We start from the raw sequence: 21,916 nt of genomic DNA, 5'->3' as shown, positions 1-21,916 counted from the left end.
ATCTCACAAGCCTATTATAATAAAAATAAATCATAAGTAAAAAAATACTTGATACACACAGAGGGGATTTGGTCGTGCCTCTTTATCCATTAGTCATTTTATTTATGAAACACATTGTACTTCCGACCATCACAACATATAGCATGGGCCAGTGTGTCAGCTCACTTCCCTATTGAAATGTTTATAAAGGTAAGAGTCCTTACTGTGTTCACAATGTTTAGTACAAAACTCTATTCAAAATATGGTCATAGGCTAATGTGTGCCCACTTTATGTTGTAGGATTGTACTATCTCCCTGTCCTGATAAAGTCTCTGTACTAGATTATTTAGTGAGTCGAAATGACGATGTACTTAGTTTATTGGGTTGGCATTTATTGTATAAGCAAAAAAAACTAAACAATCAGTTTGGTCAGTGCTTATATAGAAGGAATACCTCACATTCACTTTTATTGTGAGAGAGTGGAGTAAAATGTCTCTTTTCTCACTAATACCCATGTTAACTGACACATCCCACCCAATGTTTTGTACAAAAAGGCAAATCATACACTCAGTTTAAAAAAAAAAAAAAGGTTAGAGATGCCTTACGCTGAGGCCCACCCGCGTCCTCAGATTGATGGATAGAGCTGCAACAGTGCTCATCCGTTTCTTCTTTTAAAGGCTGCAAGTTTTTGTGTTTAGTAACCTTTTCACAGGATGGTCACCCTTCTCTCCTGTCCATACAGGGCCGCCTACTTTGTAGTCTGCAACATGGGACTTCTCTCCTCAGCCCATACAGATGTGCCTTCTTTAGAAATACTGCCCTTTCTTAGCCTAGTCAAGCTGCCAGCCTCAGTTGCCAGAACTTCTTTACATACTTCTATGAGTAGAGTAAGTTTTAATTAAGTAGTCAATTAAGTAGAAGATGTGGTAGGAAAGGAGCATTGTCTAACATCCAAGTTACCAGCTAAAGTATTACTGTCACAATTTGTTGCAGCAGGCCATGTGGAAAGACAAATTTAAAGCATACTTGCTCTCTACACTTTTCCTGTGGTGTGAGAGTCATGTTAGGATTTGAGGCATATGTTATTGTTGGTAGCCTGTAATTTAATATAACGGAGGCTTCGAAAGCTAATCGTCTAATGTTAGTCTTGCATCAAAACCCTCAAATCAACAGGTGTTAAAAGCTGCTGGGATCCGTGTCCTATTTCGTTATATTAAATACAGTGAAGAAAATACTGCAAGTGTGACGCACTGTATTTCTGGCACCAATTACCTTGTCCACACTGGTGTTGACAGCTATTTGTCCATCTGTTGTGTCTTTGAACAATGCACACATCCATGAGTCTAATGAAGTACATTTCTACATTGTGGTTGGTGCATAATGGTGGGCTGGTGTTGGCTTATACTGTTAATTTGAACATCCTATTTCTTTGAGTTTTAGGTCCATTTATGTGCCCATCTGTTCTTGTACAGTTACCAAAAATAGATTTTATCTAAGGAGTGGTCAAATATATTATTTTTCCAAATGGAAATAAAGCTCTGAACCAGCCCTTATCCTTCCAGTGACATAATTTGCTCTTGCTGGAGCAGCTTTGACCGCAAATTCCTTATGTTCTTGAAATCAGGAGTAATATAAATAATTGTGGAATCAAAATAAAGTTCAAGTTGTAAGATCACAGTGGTGGCCTCCTAGAAATGGGTGGTTAAATACAGGATGTTATTTGCTTTAGATTGCATCCCATTTTTGTAAACAGTGACTCTCAGCATTTGAAGTAGATGGGACTGCATCAGTGGGAAAGAATGAGTTGTTGTGCCACTAATGTAACTGTAATGCAAAATATTCAGTAAAGATTGAAGGGAAAAAAAAAAAAAATCAGATTTTCAAAATCTTTATTGTCTCAAATGTGCATGTGTTGTCACATGCACGGGCAGGCTTGTAGGCTATACCAGCACTCAATTTTTGCACCAGTGTAGTCTCCTTTGGTACCTGCTTGGACTGTTAAAGAAACATACTGAGCTCTAAAATACTTTTAGCTCAGTGGCTTGCCTACTTCTCATCCATATCCCTATCCTTCTTGCAATCTATGTAGTATCTGCATTTCACTGACCATCCCATAATACTACTAGTTCCCACCTCTTCAAATAACACCAGCACAACTGTTCTGGAAGGGAACATTTCCTACTTCACAAAAAGCAAAATGTGTCTCCTGCTGACCTCCCTTACCTGCTTCTATCACTACTAGTAGTCATTTCCCTTGGGTTAATTTTTAAAGTCTCACTAGAGACAGCATCAGTGGTTTGGCATACCTCATGTTACCTATACTTCAAAATAGTAGTGTAGAGAGAGTGGTTTGGGTCACCCCACTTCACCCACAGGCTTTCATTGGTTTTCTTGGCTTGCCATTGATTGCATGAGCTATCTGTCAAGGCCATTGCAATTCATGGTGGATAGATTGCCCTCTTTCTGTTTCCTTTGAGTTTTGGTGACTGTGCTGAAGTAATCCTTTGTTATTCTGAAAATGCATCATGACATATAAGGCCTGATTACAACCTTGGCGTATGGGATACTCTGTCACAAACATGATGGATATCTCACCCGCCATTTTAGAAAGTTCCATAGGATGTAATGGAACTTGTAATACGGCAGATGGGATATCGGTCACGTTTGTGATGGAGTATCCCATTCGCCAAGGTCGTAATCAGGCCCATAGTGTGTAATTCAGAGTCAGTGGTTGTTCTTTGATGTATTATATTTTACTTGGTTGTTTACTGCAATTTTGTTTGTGAGACCTTTTTGGCTTTCTGATGAGTTAAATCAACGCAGTATTCACCCTTGCATGTTAATTTGTTCTTCTTTTCATTCATGATAAGATGTTGAATTTATAGCGTTTTTTCTTGACGAAGACATGCATGCCTCCAGCCTTTTGTTATATATACATCAAAAATAATTGTCTTTTTAAAAACAAATACTATGCAATATTTTGCTGTTCATGCATTTTGGTTTCACCTTATAATGCATTTTCTGTAACACTTTTTGTTTGAGGGTACATCTTAATTCTGTTAATGGAGTCCATTCCCAGCTTCCATGTTGATGTAATTTAAGAGGTTGCTTTTTCATGGTATTTTTTGTCTAAACCATCTGAGACACAGTGAGCCAGCTATTACCAGACATTTCCTTTAACAAATACCCAGGCCTATTGCACTTGGCACTGCATTTTTAAAACAAAGCAGACTTATTGACTTGGCCAATGCTTGATTCATTATGCATCACATCAGACAGTGATATAATTGATTATCTCTCCTTACATCGCCTTTATACCAAAAGTGTACACATTTTCCTCATTCTCATCTTTCCACCCCACTCTGCCAAATAAGAATCTGCCATTAGCTGATCCCTAAAAGCAAAAAAAAGTACATCATCTGCCACATCACACCCCCCTCATGTACATGCACTCTTTAATGCCAGCAGAAACCTTTTAGTGCTCTTAAATTTGTGTGCACTTGCAATCTAAACCCCACTCAAACAGTAACCAGTTTCTAATGGCTGAACTTCAAAACAATCTGCTCTTGCTTTCTTTTTCAGACTGCAAATTTCCCAATTAACTGTCTAGCTATGAGCAAACTGGATTACTTCAATAACCTGTTAGGTTGATTTATGTTATGTTCTTTGTCCCCGAGGACAAAATCATGACCTATGTTATGAACACATTCTTTAACCTTTCCATATTCTCACCGACACCAAGCTGGCTTGCTGTCTGCCTCTCAAACCTGTCATACAGTGCCTTTTTTTGTATTATGTACCCTAATCCAGGGCTGGGTCTTTTAACCTACTTGGATCAGTCCACTGAAATTCTCCCCTCCCCCCCCCCCCCCCAGTGATCTTTCAGCATTTCTCTGCCTGATACCATTTGTGTTTTCACTCAGTAGGTTGAAGTCCTACATGGCTGATAAAACGTAACCACTCGATCTGATAGAGACTTTCAGTTGCAGATTCCTTGCCTTAGAATTTCCACCAGACCTCAGACTGTATCTGGAGATTTTTCTTCGATCAGTACCCTTGTGTGCCATTAGGTGGCGCTGTTCGACTCGGGGTCTGTTGTTGGCATCGTGATCACCATGATGACATCATGATCATATATAGGCACCACCCCAGCGCGCCGACGTCAGTTCTTTTTTTTCCGCACAAGCCTACACGCAGACTTGGAGAATAGCTATCCTCGGTCATTTTTTGACTCACTTTTGGACCCTTTTGTCAAACTTTTTAACTTCTTGGTGCGTCAAGATGTCTACCCATAAGACTGACTTTAAGCCGTGTGACTTATGATGTCAGTGACCGAGCTGCACCTTGTGTGCTTGTGGTGTCTAGGGCGCGACCACCCAAAGTCGTGCTCCGACTGCCGGGCCATGAACCTGAAGGGTTTGAGGGAGTGGTCCCTACAGCTCTTGGCGGCCCAGCGGTCGGCTTCACCTCGTTCCAGAGGAAGGTCACAAGACCGTTCGCTGAGCCATCACCACTCGTCCTCGTCCCACTCCAAGTCCTCAGGACATTTGGGTCACAAGAAGAAGAAGTCGAAAAAGAACAAGCGTTCTTCAACTTCACCCCATCGCTCGGCCGATGTGATGCAGGAGGAGCATTGTCCTTCTAGGCATCCATCCTCTGTTAATGCTTCTGGGTCAGCTCTGGGTCTCCCTGAGTTTCCGGGAGCCAAAGCTATCCCTGCCCAACTCGCGGAGTTTTATGAGGCCATGCATCTCATATTTGGGCAGACTCTGCTTCTGCGAAGGCGACTTTGGCCGCGGCTCCAGAGGACACCCCCAGGATCTGTTTCCAGATTCAAATCGACGCCGGTCGTGCCATTGCGACCTTCCCCGGTGCAGAAGTTGACACTTTGATGTCGGTTGCGCCTGTAATCAACGTCAATCCCATACTTATTTCTGACTCCAACCCGGAGACAGCACAACGTAACTCGGCGCCGATTCCAGCTTCGACAGGGACATCACTCCCCAGGTTGGCTCCTGACCCTTATACTTATGGGTATGAGTATGGTGAGAGTATGGACGGATCGCTGGAACCTCTAGAATACCAGCTTGATGATCCTTACATTGACTGGACTCAGGAAATGGATGAAACCAGTGGGTTGGACACCTCCCCTGCCTCTGGCATGCTTTCTCCCCTTACCGTGACTACAGAGGAGGGAGCCTCCTACTCGATGGTGGTGTGAAGGACGGCCTGAGGTCCTGGGCCTTGAGTTGCCTTCAGTGGCGGTCAGGACTAACCTCTTGTAGGAAAGAGCTACTATTAGCATGGTTACCCCCCCACTTTTTGCCTAGTGTTGATGCCAACTTTGATTGAAAGTGTGCTGGGACCCTGCTAGCCAGGCCCCAGTGTTCTTTCTCTAAAACTGCACCTTTTGTTTCCACAGTTGGCAAAACCCTGGCCCACAGTTAAGTCCCTTGTAAAAGGTACCAAGAGCCCTGTGGCCAGGGAAGATCTCTAAGGGCTGCAGCATGTAGTATGCCACCCGAGGGGACCCCTCACCAAACACATACACAGTGCCTTGCAGCTTGTGTGTGCTGATGAGGAGAAAAAGACAAAGTCAAAATGGCACCCCTCTCAGGGTGCCATGCTTCCAAAACACTGCCTGTGGCATAGGTAAGTCACCCCTCTAGCAGGCATTACAGCCCTAAGGTAGGGTGCACTATACCACAGATGAGGGCATAGCTACATGAGCAATATGCCCCTACAGTGTCTAAGTCCCTTCTTAGACATTGTAAGTGCAATGTAGCCATATTGAGTTTATGGTCGGGGAGTTTGTCGTTACGAACTCCACAGCACCATAATGACTTTACTGAATACTGGGAAGTTTGGTATCAAACTTCTCAACACAATAAACCCATACTGATGCCAATGTGGGATTTATTGAAAAATGCACAGAGAGGACATCTTAGAGATGCCCCTGTATGGTAGCTAAACTGCTAGTGTAGGACTGACCGGTCTGTGCCGGCCTGCCATTTTCAGACAAGTTTCTGACCACATGGGGTGAGTGCTTTTGTGGTCAGAAACAAAGCCTGTCCTGGGTGGAGGTGTTTTTACACCTCCCTACAGGAACTGTAACACCTGGCGATGAGCCTCAAAGGCACAAGCCACGGGTTACAGTGCCCCACGGCATTCCAGCTAGTGGAGATGCCCGCCCCCTGGACAAAGCCCCACTTTTGGTGGCAAGTCCGGCAGGAAAATTATGGAAAACAGGGAGGAGTGACCACCCCAGCCAGGATCACCCCTAAGGTGTCCAGAGCTGAGGTGACCCCCTCCCTTCAGAATCCTCCATCTTGGTTTGGAGGACAGGGACCAATAGGATTAGGTTTGTGCCCCTCTCCCCAAAGGGAGTGGACACAAGGAGGGTGTGGCCACCCTCAGGGACAGTAGCCATTGGCTACTACCCTCTGACCCATAAAACACCCCTAAATCTAGGATTTAAGGGTCTCCCTGAACCCAGCTCACCAGATTCCTGGCGACCCGCAAGAAGGACTGCTAAGCTGAAACCCCCAGCAGAGAAGAAGGAAAACGACAGCTGCTTTGGCCCCAGCCCTGCCGACCTGTCTCCTGCTTCAAAGAACCTGCAAAAAGACCAGTGACGCATGCAGCGGGACCAGCTACCTCTGCCAATTCCAGAGGACTGCCCTGCACCTAAAAGGACTAAGAACTCCAGAGGACAGCAGCTCTGTCTAAGAAAATCTCCAACCAAGGACTTCCACCTCACTCAGGGTGCGTGAGTCTTGACCCCCTGTGCACCCGAAGCCCATGTCCATATGGTCCACCCAACAAAAGAGGGTCTCCAAGCAATTGGCTCCGGACGAAGATATCCGATGCCTAGGAACACACTGCACCCGCAGCCCCTAGGCCTTGGAGAAACCGACCCCCGGTGCCTCAACGTCCAGCAAGCGGCCCTCCTCCCTGTCCAACCAGTGGTGTGCCCGAGACACCCTCCTGGACCTCACCTGCAGCCTCTGAGGGAACCCCGGGGTCTCCTCATAGACCAGCATTGAAAACTCGCTGCCCCTGTACCTCTGAGGGTGTGTGTTTGGTGCCTACTTGTGGCCCCTTCAGTGCTCTTCTAATCCCCCCGGTCTGCCCTCCGAGCCACGGGTACTTACCCTGCAGACAGGCCTGAGTCTGAGTACCCCCCTGTCTCCATAGGAGCCCACGTTAACATTGCTCAATTTTGATATCTGCACCCGACAGGCCCCATGTTGCTGATGGTGGGTGTTTGGGGTTAACTTTAACCCCAACCGGTGGACTTCCTAAAACTCGAAGACTGAAACTAAGTGTTGTATTTACCTATGAAACGACCTAACATTTCTTCCCCCCCATGAACTGTCCTGAAAATTGTAGTGTCCATTTTTAAAACAGATTATTGCTGATAACTCAAAAACTGTATTACCTATTTCAAAGTACTGTTGATATCTGTGTGAAATGCAAAACTTTTGAAGTTCTTACCTGCAGCTGGAATCTTGTGGTTCTAAAAATAAATTAAGGAAATATATTTTTGCTATATAAAAACTAGTGGTCTGGAGTTAAGTTATTGAGTGTGTGCTTCTTCTATTGTCTGTGTGTGTACAACAAATGCTTTGCACTACCCTCTGATGAGCCCAACTGCTCGGCCACACTACCACAAAAGAGAGCACTAGTATTATTTACTTTAGCTTCTTTAAGCCTCTGGGGAACTCCTGGACTCCGTGCACACTATATCTCACTTTGAAATAGTATATACTGAGCTAGCTTCCTACACCGCTTGACTGAGATGCTTCAGCCCAGGGCTTCCACATCAGAACCCCTTTTACCTTTCAATGAGGCCCTCACTGATGTCCTTCTGAGGATGTGGTCCATCCCCAGCACAGGGGCTCCTGTCAACAGGACAATCGCTCGCCGCCACATGCCTCGGCCTAAAGACCCTAAGTTCCTGACCCAATGCCCTAGGCCTGGGAGCTTCGTCATTCAGGCTTCTTACCCTTCTGGCGCATTCCCTCCTGCACCCCCAGACATGGATTCAAAACGACTGGACCAACTAGGGAAGGAACTCCGCATGCCTTTTGGGCTGGTACACCCATACTTCATGGGATACAGTCGCGCAGATGCTGCTGCAAGTCCCAGACAAGGCCCGGGCCATTCTCTTCCTCGCTGTTGCTGACGGGAGAGACGCAGCCAAGTTCACTATTCAATGTGGACTGGACACCACCAACTCACTGGGCAGATCTGTTGCGTGGACAGTGGCCCTTCGGCGCCATGCTTGGTTGAGGACGTCTGGCTTTTCAGGGGATGTCCAGCAATCACTTATGGACATGCCCTTCAATGGCACCAGTCTCTTCGGAAACAAAGCCGACTTATCGCTCGAGCGCTTTAAGGAGTCCCAGGATACGGCTCAGTCTCTTGGCCTCGCAGCCGCTCCTTGCCCCCCTCAGTCTGTTTTTTGCGCCTTTCGTGGCTACAGATTGGGCACCCAACCGAATCCATTTCCCTCCAGCCACTGTGCCCCGCATGCTGCCCAACCTCGCCGTGACCGAGGATGCTGGATCCAATGTCCCTGTGGATCAGGGAGCCAGCATTTGGGCCCCTTCCCCCCACACCACTCCCCTCTTATCCCTGTTGCAGCCTCCAAGCCTTCCTAGTCTGTCGCTCCATCACGGACCAGTTGGTGGCGGGATTCACCATCATCTTCCCCACTGGGAATCCATCACGACGGGCAGGTGGGTTTTGCAAATCATCCGAAAGGGCTACCCTCTCCCCTTCCAGACTACCTCTCCTGCCATGCCACCATAGAGCAAAAGGATGATGGAGGAACTCCTCCATGAGGAGGTTACGGCTCTGTTGGCCAAGGGAGCCATAGAGAGGGTCCCTGTGCCAGTACTTTATGTTCACTGTGCTCCCCTTCGGCCTTACCAGCACCCCTCGGGTGTTCATTTAAGTGTTGGCGGTGGTCGCAGCTCATCTGCGCCGGTTAACCCAAAGACTAGCTGTTGAAGGTGAGCTTGCCCCAGGTTATCTCCTCCCACCTAGGACAACTTTAGCAACACAAAAGGATGATGAACAGAGTACTGAAACTTTTCAAACACTCACCCCTGTCACAGATCTGGGTTTAATCCATTGTTATTTTGCTCACCATGCCACCCTAGTGTGGACCCAGCCATATGCGAATCAGTCTTGACCCTTTTCCCCCATGGGAACAGTCCAGCTAGAACTGCCAGGCCAGGTACTCCCTGGACCGAAAATAAGCATCCTGGGACTGGTTTCAGGGTATCACCCTTCATCAGCCAGGCTAGCTTGAATCCAGTGGCACAGTGAGCACGGAACACACGTTTGGGCATACCCTTCCCACTTAGGCCAACTTTAGCAACACCAAAGGATGATGGACGGAGTGCTGAAACTTTTCAGACAGTCACCCCCAGTCACACATCTGGGTTTAATCAATTGTATTTTTGCTCACCATGCCACCCCAGTTTTTTTGTCTCCCACCTCCTGACTACAGCAGACCTCCTGCATTCTCTGGGGTTCACAATAAATGTGCCAAAGTCACACCTGACTCCCTCTCAAATGCTCCCTTTGATCTGAGCTGTTCTGGACAGTGCAGTTTCGGATCTATCCTCCTGAATGGCGAGTCCAGGATAATCCGGCTAGGATACCGATGTTTCAGCCTCTATCCTGGGTTTCAGTGAGAATGACTGAGGCTGCTGGGACACATGGCCACTTGCATCCTGCTGGTGACACATGCCAGATGGCATATGCAGGTGCTGCAGTGGGACCTGAAGTTCCAGTGGGTGCAGAATTAGGGGAAGCTCTCCGACATGGTCCAGATCCCAGAGGGAACTGCGAAAGATCTGCAGTGTTGGTTAACAAACCACGATTAGGTCAGAGGCAGATCCCTCTCCCTTCCCCAACCAGATCAGACAGTGGTGACAGATGCGTCACTCCTGGGATGGGGCGGCCACATGGGAGAGGCGGAGCTCACAAGCATCTGGTCTCCAGCGGAGTCCGTGCTCCACATCAACCTTCTGGAGCTCAGGGCGATCAGACTGGCATTGAAGGCATTTCTTCCCTCTCCCCAAAGGAAAGTGGTGCAGGTGTTCACGGACAACACCACCGCCATATGGTACTGCAATAAGCAGGGCAGGGTGGGTTCATGGACCCTTTGTCAAGAGGCCCTGCATCTCTGGACATGGCTGGAACAGTAGGGCATATCCGTGTTGGTTCAACATCTTGGGGGCTCTCTGAACGCCAGAGTAGAGGAACTCAGACGTGTATCCATGGTCGATCAGAAATGACATCCCCATCCGGTCTCTGTCCGCAGTGAGGAGAGCCTTGGTTAGATCTGTTTACCTCTGCAGAGAACGTGCAGTGTCAGCTGTTTTGTGAGTTAGAGTTTCCACGGCGGCACTCACTCAGCAACACTTTTTGTCTCAAGTGGAACTCAGGCCTCCTGTATGCCTTTCCACCAATACCACTTCTACCCATAGTTCTCAAGAAGATCAAGAATGACCGTGCCCAAGTAATTCTTGTGGCTCCGGACTGGGAACGGAGAGTATGGTATCCCAAGCTTCTGAGTATGGCCTTTAATCCTCCAATCAGACTGCCTCTTCGGGAGGATCTTCTGTAGCAGCAGCAGGGGAGGGTTCTCCACCCGAACCTGTCTAGTCTCAGTCTTCTTGCGTGGAGATTGAGCGGCGGCAGTTGACAGCTTTACCTTCCACCGGAAGTCTGTGATGTTATCTTAGCAGCGAGGCGTCCCTCCACCAAACAGTATACACCCTAACGTTGGGATAAATTTGTAGCATGGTGTACCAACAAAACTGTTGATCCCCTTTCTGTACCTCTGTCTGAGGTCCTCTTGTTTATTCTCTCTCTTGCCCAGTAGGACTCTGCTTTGGGCACTCTTAAGGGTTAGCTGCGCAATCTCCGCTTTCCTCAAAATTACTGATCAACACTTCTTGTTTAAATTTCCCTTTGTGGTGCGATTCCTTAAAGGTCTTACCCACATGTTCCTGCCAACCCTGTTCATAATGTCCCAGTGGCATTTGAACCTGGTACTTACTTTCCCCATGTGTGCTCCTTTTGAGCCTCTTCATAATTGTCCTCTCCGGCTCCTCACATTAAACACAGCCTTCCTTGTGGCCATCACCTCTGCACGGGGAGTGAATGAGCTACAAGCCCTTTCTTTGAAGCCACCCTTCATCTCTGTCCATCCTGGCAACGTGGTGCTTCGTACTAGTGCCTCTTTCCTACCTAAAGTGGTCATGCCCTTTCACGTATCCAATCCATCACCTTGCCTACATTTTATCCGCACACACATCCTTCTCGTGAGGAGGAGAGACTCTACTGTCTGGATCCAAAAAGAGCATTGGCGTTCTTCCTCAATTGTACCAAAGACATCCGGGTGGACGATCAATCTTTGTGGGTTATGTGGGTGCGAAGCAAGGACGGGTGGTGCAGAAGAGAATCATCTCCAGATGAGTTGTTCTCTGCATCAAACTGTGCTACGCTTTGGCGAAGCAGCAAACCCCTGAGGGTTGGTGTGCTCACTCCACCAGAGCAACAGCTGCATCCATTACATTAGCACTCAGAGTTCCAGTCCTGGACATCTGCCAAGTAGCAGCGTGGGCATCCCTGCACAGTTTCACCCAACACTACTGCCTGGCCAGTCAGGTCCACAGGGATGGCTATTTTGGCCGTTCGGTCCTGCAGGACTTCCTAGTATAATCTTGGTCTGCAGACCCACCTGCGGGGATGGGATTGCTTGGATATCTATTCTAAGGTAAGGAATCTGAACAAGTTACTTACCTTCGGTATCGAGTTACGTGGTAGAGACATATTCTAGTTGCAGTTTCCTTACCAACCCACCCTTCCTCCCTGCTCTGCCAACCGATTTCTAGGGACAGGGAATCCCTTTCATGGCTCTAGTTCTGGTGCACCAGTTTCAGTATTCTTCATGTCTCTGCTCTTCTGGCATGGAAAGTCATGAAAAGAAACTGATGTCAGCATGCTGGAGTGGCACCTATATATAACCGACGCCACCTGGCACTAGGCTACTGCTCGAAGAAAGAATCTCCGGATCTAGTCTGACACCTGGAGGAAAGAACTTCCAAGTTAAGGAATCTGCAACTAGAATATGTCTCTACCAGAAAATGTGTTACCTAAGGTAAGTACCTTGTTATTCCACCAATGTTGTCATGGACCACCTTGTCATACTGCACATTTTTCTGTTCAATATACTGTTGCTCTGAGTAATTAAAATACACTACTTACAGTAGACTAGAAACAAACAACTGTGCTGGGGAAGGTGTAGCGTTTTTTGGTCCTCTCTATTTGACTGTTTTCTTCCTTATTACAGTAAGGACTTGCGTTATGCTGGCAGAACTGTTACGAATTCACAGAGTTTCTCCTTTAGCTCTACTTTGTTTTCCAGATATGCTCACAAAGGAACCTCCATGGTGTGATGGCTCAAATTGTTACGAGTGTGCTGCCAAATTTGGGGTCACAACGAGGAAACATCATTGGTAAATAAAATAGCTTTTTTCACACTTCTCTTAAAAGAATTTTAGCTTGACACTATTCCATTATTTTCGTTTTGGTTTACTGTTGCATTTTTGTTGCTTTTTATATGCAGTAAGGGTTCCTAATAATTATTATAATCTTTAAAAAAAAATTATTTTATATTGTGAGAGGTTTGAGAGATTAGAAGTATTTGGTTGGCATGAGCGATAAATTGCAAGCAACTGTCAATAAAACACCTCCACAATTTTAAAACCGACTGATGGTCATTTGTGGTGGCCCTGCAGTTCTCATTCTTTTGGACCTCTCCCCCAACATTTGAACATAGCGCAATGTCATCTTGGAGGGACGCAGTGTTAGGACCTGGTGCCGCTCAACAGCCCCCGCCCCCAATGGGCTCTTACAATGCGCAAGCCTCATCCAGGGTGACCTGCTTCCTGTCGCTAGATGCAAGAGGAATGGCAGGAAGCGGAGGGGCGTCACTTCCGTCCTCCGCCATGTCCTGGGGTATTTATGTTGGTCTGCCCCTCACTTCTTCATTGGAGCATCGAGGCGGGGAGGCAGACCTGATGCTCACTGAGACAGTGCGATTAAGTGAGTGGAGGGGCCAAAGTTTTTTTTCAGGTCCCAAGGGACCCCTAAGTCCCTGAATAAAGAGGTCACTGGAGATCAGGATGTCCAAAGCCTAAGCGCATGTCCCCGAACCATGCGGTCCCATGACCATCAAACCGTCCATCTAGTGGATGACCTCCTGGTGGTCAGTCTTTTTTGTGAATATCCAGTGTAGCAGCAAACTAAACTGAACTCGAAATAGGTGCAGGAGACAGCACTGCGCATTGGCATGCATGTGCCATAATAGTATAGGTCCCCAAATTCAAATCCCAACAGAAGATAGTCCGCTGGGTTACTGGGCGGAGTCTAAAGACAGATTCATCATCAGTTTTGGTCAATAATGCCGCAGGACCCAACTCCCAAAATGTAATCAATGGCTGGTCCAGCAGAGGAGTATCTAACTGAGCAAAGCTGGGGCTTGATTGCATCATTGACAGATTACGCCTTCTGGGCAGAAAGGTTAGGAATCAACCTGAACTGTCCAGGTTCTTTCTTAAGTACCACACGCAAGGGGGAGCAAACAGTCAACAAAAGGAGGTGATAGAAAAGGACCAGCAATGCTCCCCAGTGCACCCTCTTTTGCTACATTCTTTGACACTACTGCCTGGTGCTGGTGGGTTGAAATCAAGTTCTTACAATGTGGGATAGGAGCTACATCATGAGCTGGGATTTGGAAACCTGTAGAAAGAACAAAATACAATAACTTTGTTGCCTCATGATTGGGATGTAGATAGAGCCAAGGAAACAACATGGAAACCAGGACAGGTGTGGGTAAATGATGGTTAGTTAGAGGGGTTGGTAATATCCATTCCTTTTTCTTTGGCCTTTGTGATTCCCTTGAACTCTGGGTGTGAGAGGTGGAAGCAAAAAGAACAGATGTTTTTGTATTTGCATGACCCAGCGGGGCACATGCACAACCTGAAGTTGGAAGCATAGCATGGTCCCTTTCTGTCCCCAGAGACTTGTTGATGATGAAAAGAATGCGTTTGAGGGGTTTTATTGTTGACATTGTCCAATGAGATGTTGACTTCAGTTTGATTCCACCCAATGTCAGCCCCTTCCACCCTGGTTCACCTAAAATCAGGATCATAGTCCAGCCATGCAGTGCCGCCACAGACATGGTGAGCCTTAAGTATCTTATTGGAGTAGAATATCATAGAGTTCGCCACCTTTGTGTTTTTTCTCCAGTATGACTGACATATATACTTTAAAGCCAAATAACCAGTAGTAATAGACTCCTCAACTTTAGGTTTCTTCTCCTTATCTGGGGCCTCTTTCCCTTCCTTATCTTTGTACTTGAAATACCTTCTCCCTGCCCGAATCAGTGAAGAAATATCAACAAAATCACCATTCCAGATCTTTTCTTTCCTCTCCAAAGGCACTTTTGATGGCAGCTTACCCAGCTTTAACAGCAGAGAGTTGTGGACCCAAATTGGCCTAGTGGGCCTAGAAACCTCACTGACTACTCCCACTGCAACCTCTTTACCTGGTTACTACCACTGTGGTTTCCTTGGCCCTTGATGCAACAGTCTTGCTGTTCAGACCCCAGATGGTCCTTTCTCTACCCCCACATGGGCCTTTGTGATAGCATCAACCTGTTTTTTCAAATTTGTGATAGCGGAGAGAACTGTTTTGGATATGGCCCATGGAGATGTTAAGAATGAGCCCTTGGCGAACTTGTCTCTGAAGCCCGCTAACCACGATAGTAACTGGGCCACTGAGGACAGGGGCAACAACCGATGAATTGGTTGTGGACCCTTGAGTGGAGGGGACTGGGACCTGCTCTGGAGGAGGAAGTGGTGCTGTGGTTTGGACTGTTTTGGCCAGCTGAAGCTATCTGCCAGGAGTTAGGGGCTCCCTGGGGAGCCTGAGGAGGGAGCCATCAAGGTCTGTCTAATGTTCGCCAATGCAGCAAAAACCTAGCTGGATTCTGACATACTAGGGGAAGGTGTAGGGGGCTGTACTAGTGGAGACAAGGCAGCCACGACAAGTGGCAGTGAGGTTCGGTAGATACCATTGGTAGGGACAGAAGACCAAATAGGGAAGGACCCACCTGAGGACCAACATCCAAACCCAAGGACACTACCTGGCCTGCTTTTGAAACCACTCCTCGCAATGTGACCCCATGACCAGCATCTACTGTGTTGATCCCAGCCTGCTTCTTGGATCCCCTTTTTTAACCACAGAAGTGCTACGCGGATGGGGAACATTGGTGCGTCACAGGCAAGTCCGGTACTGATGTTTGCAACTCCAGTTCAGTTTCGGACACTGAACTGTCAGAATCCCCTGCATCGTCCAATTTGCCTAAGACCAGTTTTAGCAGCTGGGTCATCTCGGTGTTGTGCCCCTTTCTCTCCCCCCCACAACCTCCTTTTGTTGCCATCTTTATTTAATGGGGCTCAAGGATATGAGCAGTGCAGCTCAAGGCCAGATAATGAGTTAGAGTTTGGCAAAACAATTGAACAATAGCAAACCCACCGCATAACCCACCCACTCACTCACCCCAAAATAGCCTGGTCTGCGCTCCTGGCCCAGTGAGGCTGAAGATTCTTGGCACGAAGGGCACATGCGTGGGCAACCACGAGCTGCGGTGCTGCACGCCAGACACACCAGGCCAGGAAAGTGGGGCAGGGCTAAGACTGAGGGCAAAGGGCTTCAAAAATGAGGGCAAATCGGCTAAAGTGTGCTACCACGCTAATGCAGAGGCTTTGCCCGACATATAAATTGGTGGGGGAAGGGAGGTGGGCAGCAATCAAACACTTTGTCGACCCAGGAGGAAAACCAAAGCCCCGAAACCCCCACCAGAAGTGGCGGGGTATTGTGTGCCACACTATGGCGGGAAGGCAGATTCAGTTTGTCAACTAAAGGAGCAGGCTACCGTGCTAGTGCAGTGGCTCGATGCTCTGTTGGGTCGGGAGGACAATCAGTAAAATGAAAGAGAAGGAAGACAGGAGGGAGTTGTACAGTGGCCACTTGCTGATGCAGCGCCTGCTCCCAGCCCTGAGTCAGCTGTACTCCGACGACACCAAGGTGAAGACTGCTCCCGTCGATCGTCGTACTTCCCCAGCGAGTATCAGGTCTGTCTCTGCCACCGCAATGCTCCGGTCAAAGGAAGAGGCCGGCGCAGACTGATATAAATACCCCTGGCCATCGCAGCGGCAGAGGGCACCATTGATGTACATAGCAGACGGCATCCCTCTGCTTCCTGCCACCCCTCCCTCATCTAGCGAGATTGCCGAAAGGAAGCAGTTCTCGTCTGTGGCCAGCGCATCGTGAGAGGCCAAGGGGGCGCTGCCCACATGGCCCCGGTTCCTAACACCGCGCCCCTCCAAGGTGGCGCGCGCTCCATTCATATGTTTCCTCTGATAACTTTCTTAGTTGAACATACTTATTAGTCTCTGCACTGCTTTCATGGGCATAGCGCAGGCTGCTGCAGCCTCTTCAGTTCAGGCAGGCCCACCATCCTTTAGTGGGAACATATTTAGCCCACAGCCAATGAATAGATATGGGATGCTCATGGGCCCCTCATCACAGTCTGCATGAGGGCTCTATCATTTGAATTACGCCGCTGGCTGCATTACTTTTGTCACCGCACGCAATTTGCTGGGACCATGCTACATGTCATAAAGATCCTCCCTCTAAAGTGTCTGTCAGTGTTCAGTTACAGTGGTGCGTTGATTTGTTAATGTCTGCTCTTAATCGTGTAGCATAATAAATATTTCAGGGCAGCATGGGTGATGGACTTCCTGTTGCAGCTATCAGTTTGTCACTTCACGTCTCAAGCTTGGAAAAAAAACATGCACAGTTAGGACTTTTGTATTTCCATGACCAACAAAAAGAAAGTCAACAACATTTGTTAAATTCCGAGGAACAATCCAGCTTGTGGAATGTACTTTACAGTTGTTTGGTATAACACTGAACTGACAGCCAGTGTTAATAGCACATGCTTGACTATTATTTGCCAGTTGTAGTTTTATTTTTACGTGCAGAGACTTGCTTTTTTTAATCCCGTAGAATTTGTTTTATTTGGTCTTTTGCGACAGGCCAAGCTTGAAAATAATATAATTTTACTATGATTGATTGACTGATTGCTCGTGTCTCAAGAAATATTTGCATTTCAAATAAAAACACACAGATGCCTGGTCATCTGCCCTTGCACATTTAGGCACCTCAAAGAGTCCTACCTATTTGTAGATGTCACGGTGCCCTTCAGTACATCACTTGATATGTGACGAACTGAGCTCCATCACTGGACATTAGCAGAGAAAGGCTTGCAGCACATCAGGAAGACAGAAGTCTGCAGTCAAGGGCATGCAGACAAGACTGATGAATGGCTTCAGCACCACTCACTGTAGAACCATGACACTGGGAGTGGGAGGGGCAGGGTTCCACTTTGACCTCCACCAAAATGGTATACGCCTGTCGATGGAATAATTTTGTGGCATGATGCACAGACAAGTCTGTTGACCTGCTTTCTGCTCCTCTCTCTGAGGTTCTATTGTTTTTACTTTTGTTGGCCCAGCAGGGCTCTGCTTTTTTAAGGTTGCCTGATCAACCTTCTTTGTTTAAATCTCCTATTGTAAATAGTTTCCTTAAAGCTCTTTCTCATATGTTTTCTTCGTCCTTATTCATTATGCCCCAGTGGGACTTGAATTTGTTTTTGATATCTGATGTGTGCTCCTTTCAAGCCTCACCACAATTGTCCTCTCAGGCTTCTCTTTTTGAAACAGCCTTCCTTGTGGCCATTACATCTGCCCGCAGGGTGAGTAAGCTGCAGGCATTGTCATCTAAGCCACCCTACCTTTCCATCTATCCTGTCAAAATGGTGCTTCGCACACGGACCTCCTTTCTTCTGAAAGTGGTTATACCCTTCCACATAGGCCAATCCATCACCTTGCCAACTTTTTATGCACCCCCACATCCTTCTAAGGAAGAAGAGTCTCCACTGCCTGGACCCAAAAAAAACGTTGGCCTTCTACCTTGATTGTACCAAAGTGCTCCGGGTGGATGATCAACTCTTTGTTGGTTGTGTCGCTTCAAAGAAAGGTTGGGCAGTGCAGAACAGAACCATCTCTATATGGGTCATACTCTGCATTAAAATGTGCTACATGCCGGCTAAAAAGCAACCTCCTGAAGGTTTGCATGCTCATTCTACTAGAGCTAAAGGTGTGACCACAGCTTTAGCACCCGGAGTTCCAGCCATGGGCATAAGTCAGGGGCCTCCCTGCACATGTGTACCAAACACTTCTGCCTGGACAGTCAGGTTCATAGGAAAGGTCACTTTGCCTGTTCGGCCCTGCAGGACATTCTGGTGTGATCTTAGTTCGCAGACCCACCTCTGGGGATGGACTTGCTTGGGTACCTATTCTAAGGTAGGGTATCTGCAACTAAATGTTTCTGTCAGATGGACAAATTACTTCCCTTAGGTAACGCCTTATCTGGTAGAGACAATATCTAGTTGCAGATTCCTTACCGACCCACCCATCCTCCCTGTTCTGCGAACTGATTTCTAGAGACAGGGTTTCCTCTTCAGGGTCCTAGTTTTGACACATCAGTGGTCAGTGTTCTTCCTGGCTCTGCACTTCTGGCGTGGAAAGTTGTGAAAAGAAACTGACAGTGCACCTCAGTGGCGCCTATGTAGGACCTGCAACGTAATTTCCAGTGGGGACCATGCCAATGACAGACGTGGAGCTGAATGATGCCACCTGACGGTGTGCAGGGGTACTGCTTGAGAAACATCTCTGGATCCAGACTGACTTCTAGGGAAATTCTAAGGTAAGGAATGTGCGACTAGATATTGTCTCTTCCAGAAAAGACATTACGGAAGGTAAGTAACTACTCTGTCACCGCATTTCAGATGCTGCTTCCCCTTCGCCAGATGACGTCCTCTGACAGTGATAACGATAATGAAATTGTTAGGAATGATGGCGTCATGTATTGCTCAGATAGGAATATCTTGCCAGGTAAAGGTCACAGACAACCATTGTTTAGAGTTAGTAGAGCCCTGTTGCGAGTACAACAAACAGTGTTAAATGCAGGTTGAGTCTCGCATATTGGGGTGCTCACATTGGTGACCTCACCATATATACTCTGTGGTCTGTGCAAGAGTATCTCCTCCACATTGATGGTTTGGAGGCACAGCTTTCCCTGCATGCTTTTCAGACCAGACTCTGAACAAAAATGGTTCACATTCAAACAAGCAATATGACAACTATATATTTCATAAAGTAACAGGGCATCAACAATCTCCACTTTTCTCCTAGCTGATCTTAGCAATTTCGATGGGCAATGTGCCATCAAATACATTTGCTGGCAAAGCATCTTCCAGGGTTGAATAACAGCTTTGCGAGTCTACATAGCAGACCTCTTCAGGGAACTCATGAATGGAAGATCAACTCCCAAATTTTCAAGCAGTGCTTTCACAGGTGTGAGACGAACAGTGAATCTGTTCGCTTCAGTCAAATATAGAAAATACCAAAACTTTGCCTCCAGATATCCACACCCACAGGCCGTAGGCAATGCCCTAACGATAGTAGGCTCTTCAGGGATATTTGCTTAAAGTTTTCACCCCATAGCCTCTGATTACCTTTGTAGAACAAATAATGCCACAGGTGCCAGTGACTCTAATTCTCATGACCTTGACGTGAACCTAGTAACCATGGTACTCTACTATTAGAAATGTCCATTCATCCACACAAAAAGCTGCAGCTCACTTCACTCATCGAAGTTGGCTACAGCATTTCAACCTCAAGTCTGAATCTTGCAGTGTGGCACCTGAGGAGTCTAATTTAGGTATTTAGAGTTCCAGTTGGACTGCTTGGTAATTTAAAAAAAAAATGTTTGGAAACATATATGTACATGCTGTGAAGATGGACTTGACTTGTGATTAACGGTACCAGTCACAACATTCAGCTCTTTGTAGCCCCAGTGCAACAGTGTCTGCTACACATACTGAAAACAGGGCTAGCTTACATTTTCATAAGGATACTCTTGGTAGCAACAGCTTCATACTTGCAAAATGGAGAACATCAATGTATTTTTATAACTCTGTCATGAAGACCTTAATGGAAGGTCTCAAAAGAGAGCCTCCTCAAAGGCTGCACCTTGCTTTTTCCTGGTACCTTAATATGACCTTCACTTGGCTTATAGGGGCACTCTTTGAGCAACTGGATTGATATCCACTGCAGTTGTTTCTTGGAAGCTAGTTTTCTTTTAGCCTGTCAGTGCTCTGTGAAGCTAGTGAACTTCACACCGTATCAGTCAAAACCTTATATGCATGTACACAAAGATAGAGTTGTGCTCTAAAAATACCCTTGTTATTTACCAAAAATCTCTTTGTCATTTCATGTGAACTAGTCTATAGTGTTACCTTCTGTTTTTCCCTCAGCCTAAACAAGGTAGCTGCTTTTGTGTAGCCATTCTACTGTGTATGAAGTAAAACCATCTCTGTAATGATTCGTTCACTTGGTACTTGTACTGGAACTTTTTAGTTCTGTTTCTGTGTGCCTTAGGCCACATCCATCAAGGGTTCAACATATTATATTTCTGGCACGTTACCCAAAACACGAGAAGCTCACGTATTTTGGCAATGGAGTTTCTGTATTGTGAAGAAGCTCTAGTTGTGTGTATATATATGTTCGATGGCATGTGTAGCTGCAGATACACATGTTGTGCATATACTTCTGCCATCTAGTGTTGGGCTCGGAGTGTTACAAGTTGTTTTTCTTCAAAGAAGTGTTTTCAAGTCATGGGATCGAGTGGCTCCTCCTCTTTGGCTCCATTGTGCATGGGCATCGGCTCCATGTTAGATTTTTTTCTTTCCACCATCGAGTTCGGACGTGTTTCCTTTCGCTCCGATAGTTCGATTCGGAAAACTTTGAAAACGCTTCATTTTTCGACGGTATTGTATCGATCGCGTTACATCCTCTATCGACACCTTGGTACCGTCGGAACAGACATCTCTACTCTCCCTTCGGGGCGCGCACGCCCAACTGGGGGCTGGTCGGGCCAACCGCGTGGAACAGTCATGGATCGGACTCCATTCCGATTCTGTCCTCAGTGCCACGCCAAATTCCCTTATACAGACCAGCACCTCGTCTGTAATCTTTGCCTTTTCCCAGATCACCAGGAAGAAAATTGGAAGGCCTGCCGATCCTTCCAATCAAAAAAGACACTTCGGGACAGAAGAGTATGAAGGCTCGAGATGGCATCAAAGAGCTCCGAACATCTCGACGTCGAGGAGGAAGAGATCATGCAGACCGCAGTCTCCGTTCGAGGATCCGACTCCGACCAGGAATCTGAGAAAGACAGACTTGTTACGGCAGCACAGCACGTGAGTACGCCTGCCCCTGTACCATTTAAACTGAAATATAAGTCCTTGGGGGACGCCACTGCCGGAAGGCCATGGCTCGACCCAAAAGAAGACACCTGGTGACCAAACCCCCGGTTCGGCACAGAAAAAGGCCACTCCTCCGAAGCCATCGGAGTCGACCAAAAGCTCCGTCTCCAACTTGAGCAAACACCGCTCTTCCGAGTCGAAATTTCAGAAATCCCTCTCGGAGCCGAGACCATGCACAACGCCATCTTTTTCGATACCGAAAAAGCCAGCTTCGGAGCCGAAAAGAGCAGGTTACACTGAGGAGCATGGACTTTCTAAGATACTCAAAGAAAGCCATAAAACTACTGAGGAGGACTCCCAAATACAGCCAATACTGGAAGTAATGGATGAAAAGCAAGCCAGGATTCATATCCATAAAGAAACTGGCAGAATTTTAACAGCACCTCC

At 47.0% G+C, this 21,916-nt stretch overlaps 1 protein-coding gene across 3 annotated transcripts in view; it reads left to right on the top strand.

Annotated features, from left to right (window-relative positions):
* ANKFY1 (ankyrin repeat and FYVE domain containing 1) overlaps window positions 1–21,916 on the top strand; it is a 526,918-nt gene that overhangs the window by 496,719 nt on the left and 8,283 nt on the right. For all 3 annotated transcript variants that reach the window (XM_069226693.1, XM_069226694.1, XM_069226695.1), the window contains exon 24: window positions 12,434–12,524. In XM_069226693.1, coding sequence (XP_069082794.1) covers window positions 12,434–12,524 — 91 coding nt within the window. The remainder of the gene's footprint in view (window positions 1–12,433; window positions 12,525–21,916) is intronic.

The sequence above is a fragment of the Pleurodeles waltl genome, chromosome 3_2 (genome assembly GCF_031143425.1).
Source record: "Pleurodeles waltl isolate 20211129_DDA chromosome 3_2, aPleWal1.hap1.20221129, whole genome shotgun sequence".
Lineage (NCBI taxonomy): Eukaryota > Metazoa > Chordata > Amphibia > Caudata > Salamandridae > Pleurodeles > Pleurodeles waltl.
The sequence above is the reverse complement of the archived record's forward strand: the minus strand, read 5'-3'. Positions and strand labels throughout refer to the sequence as shown.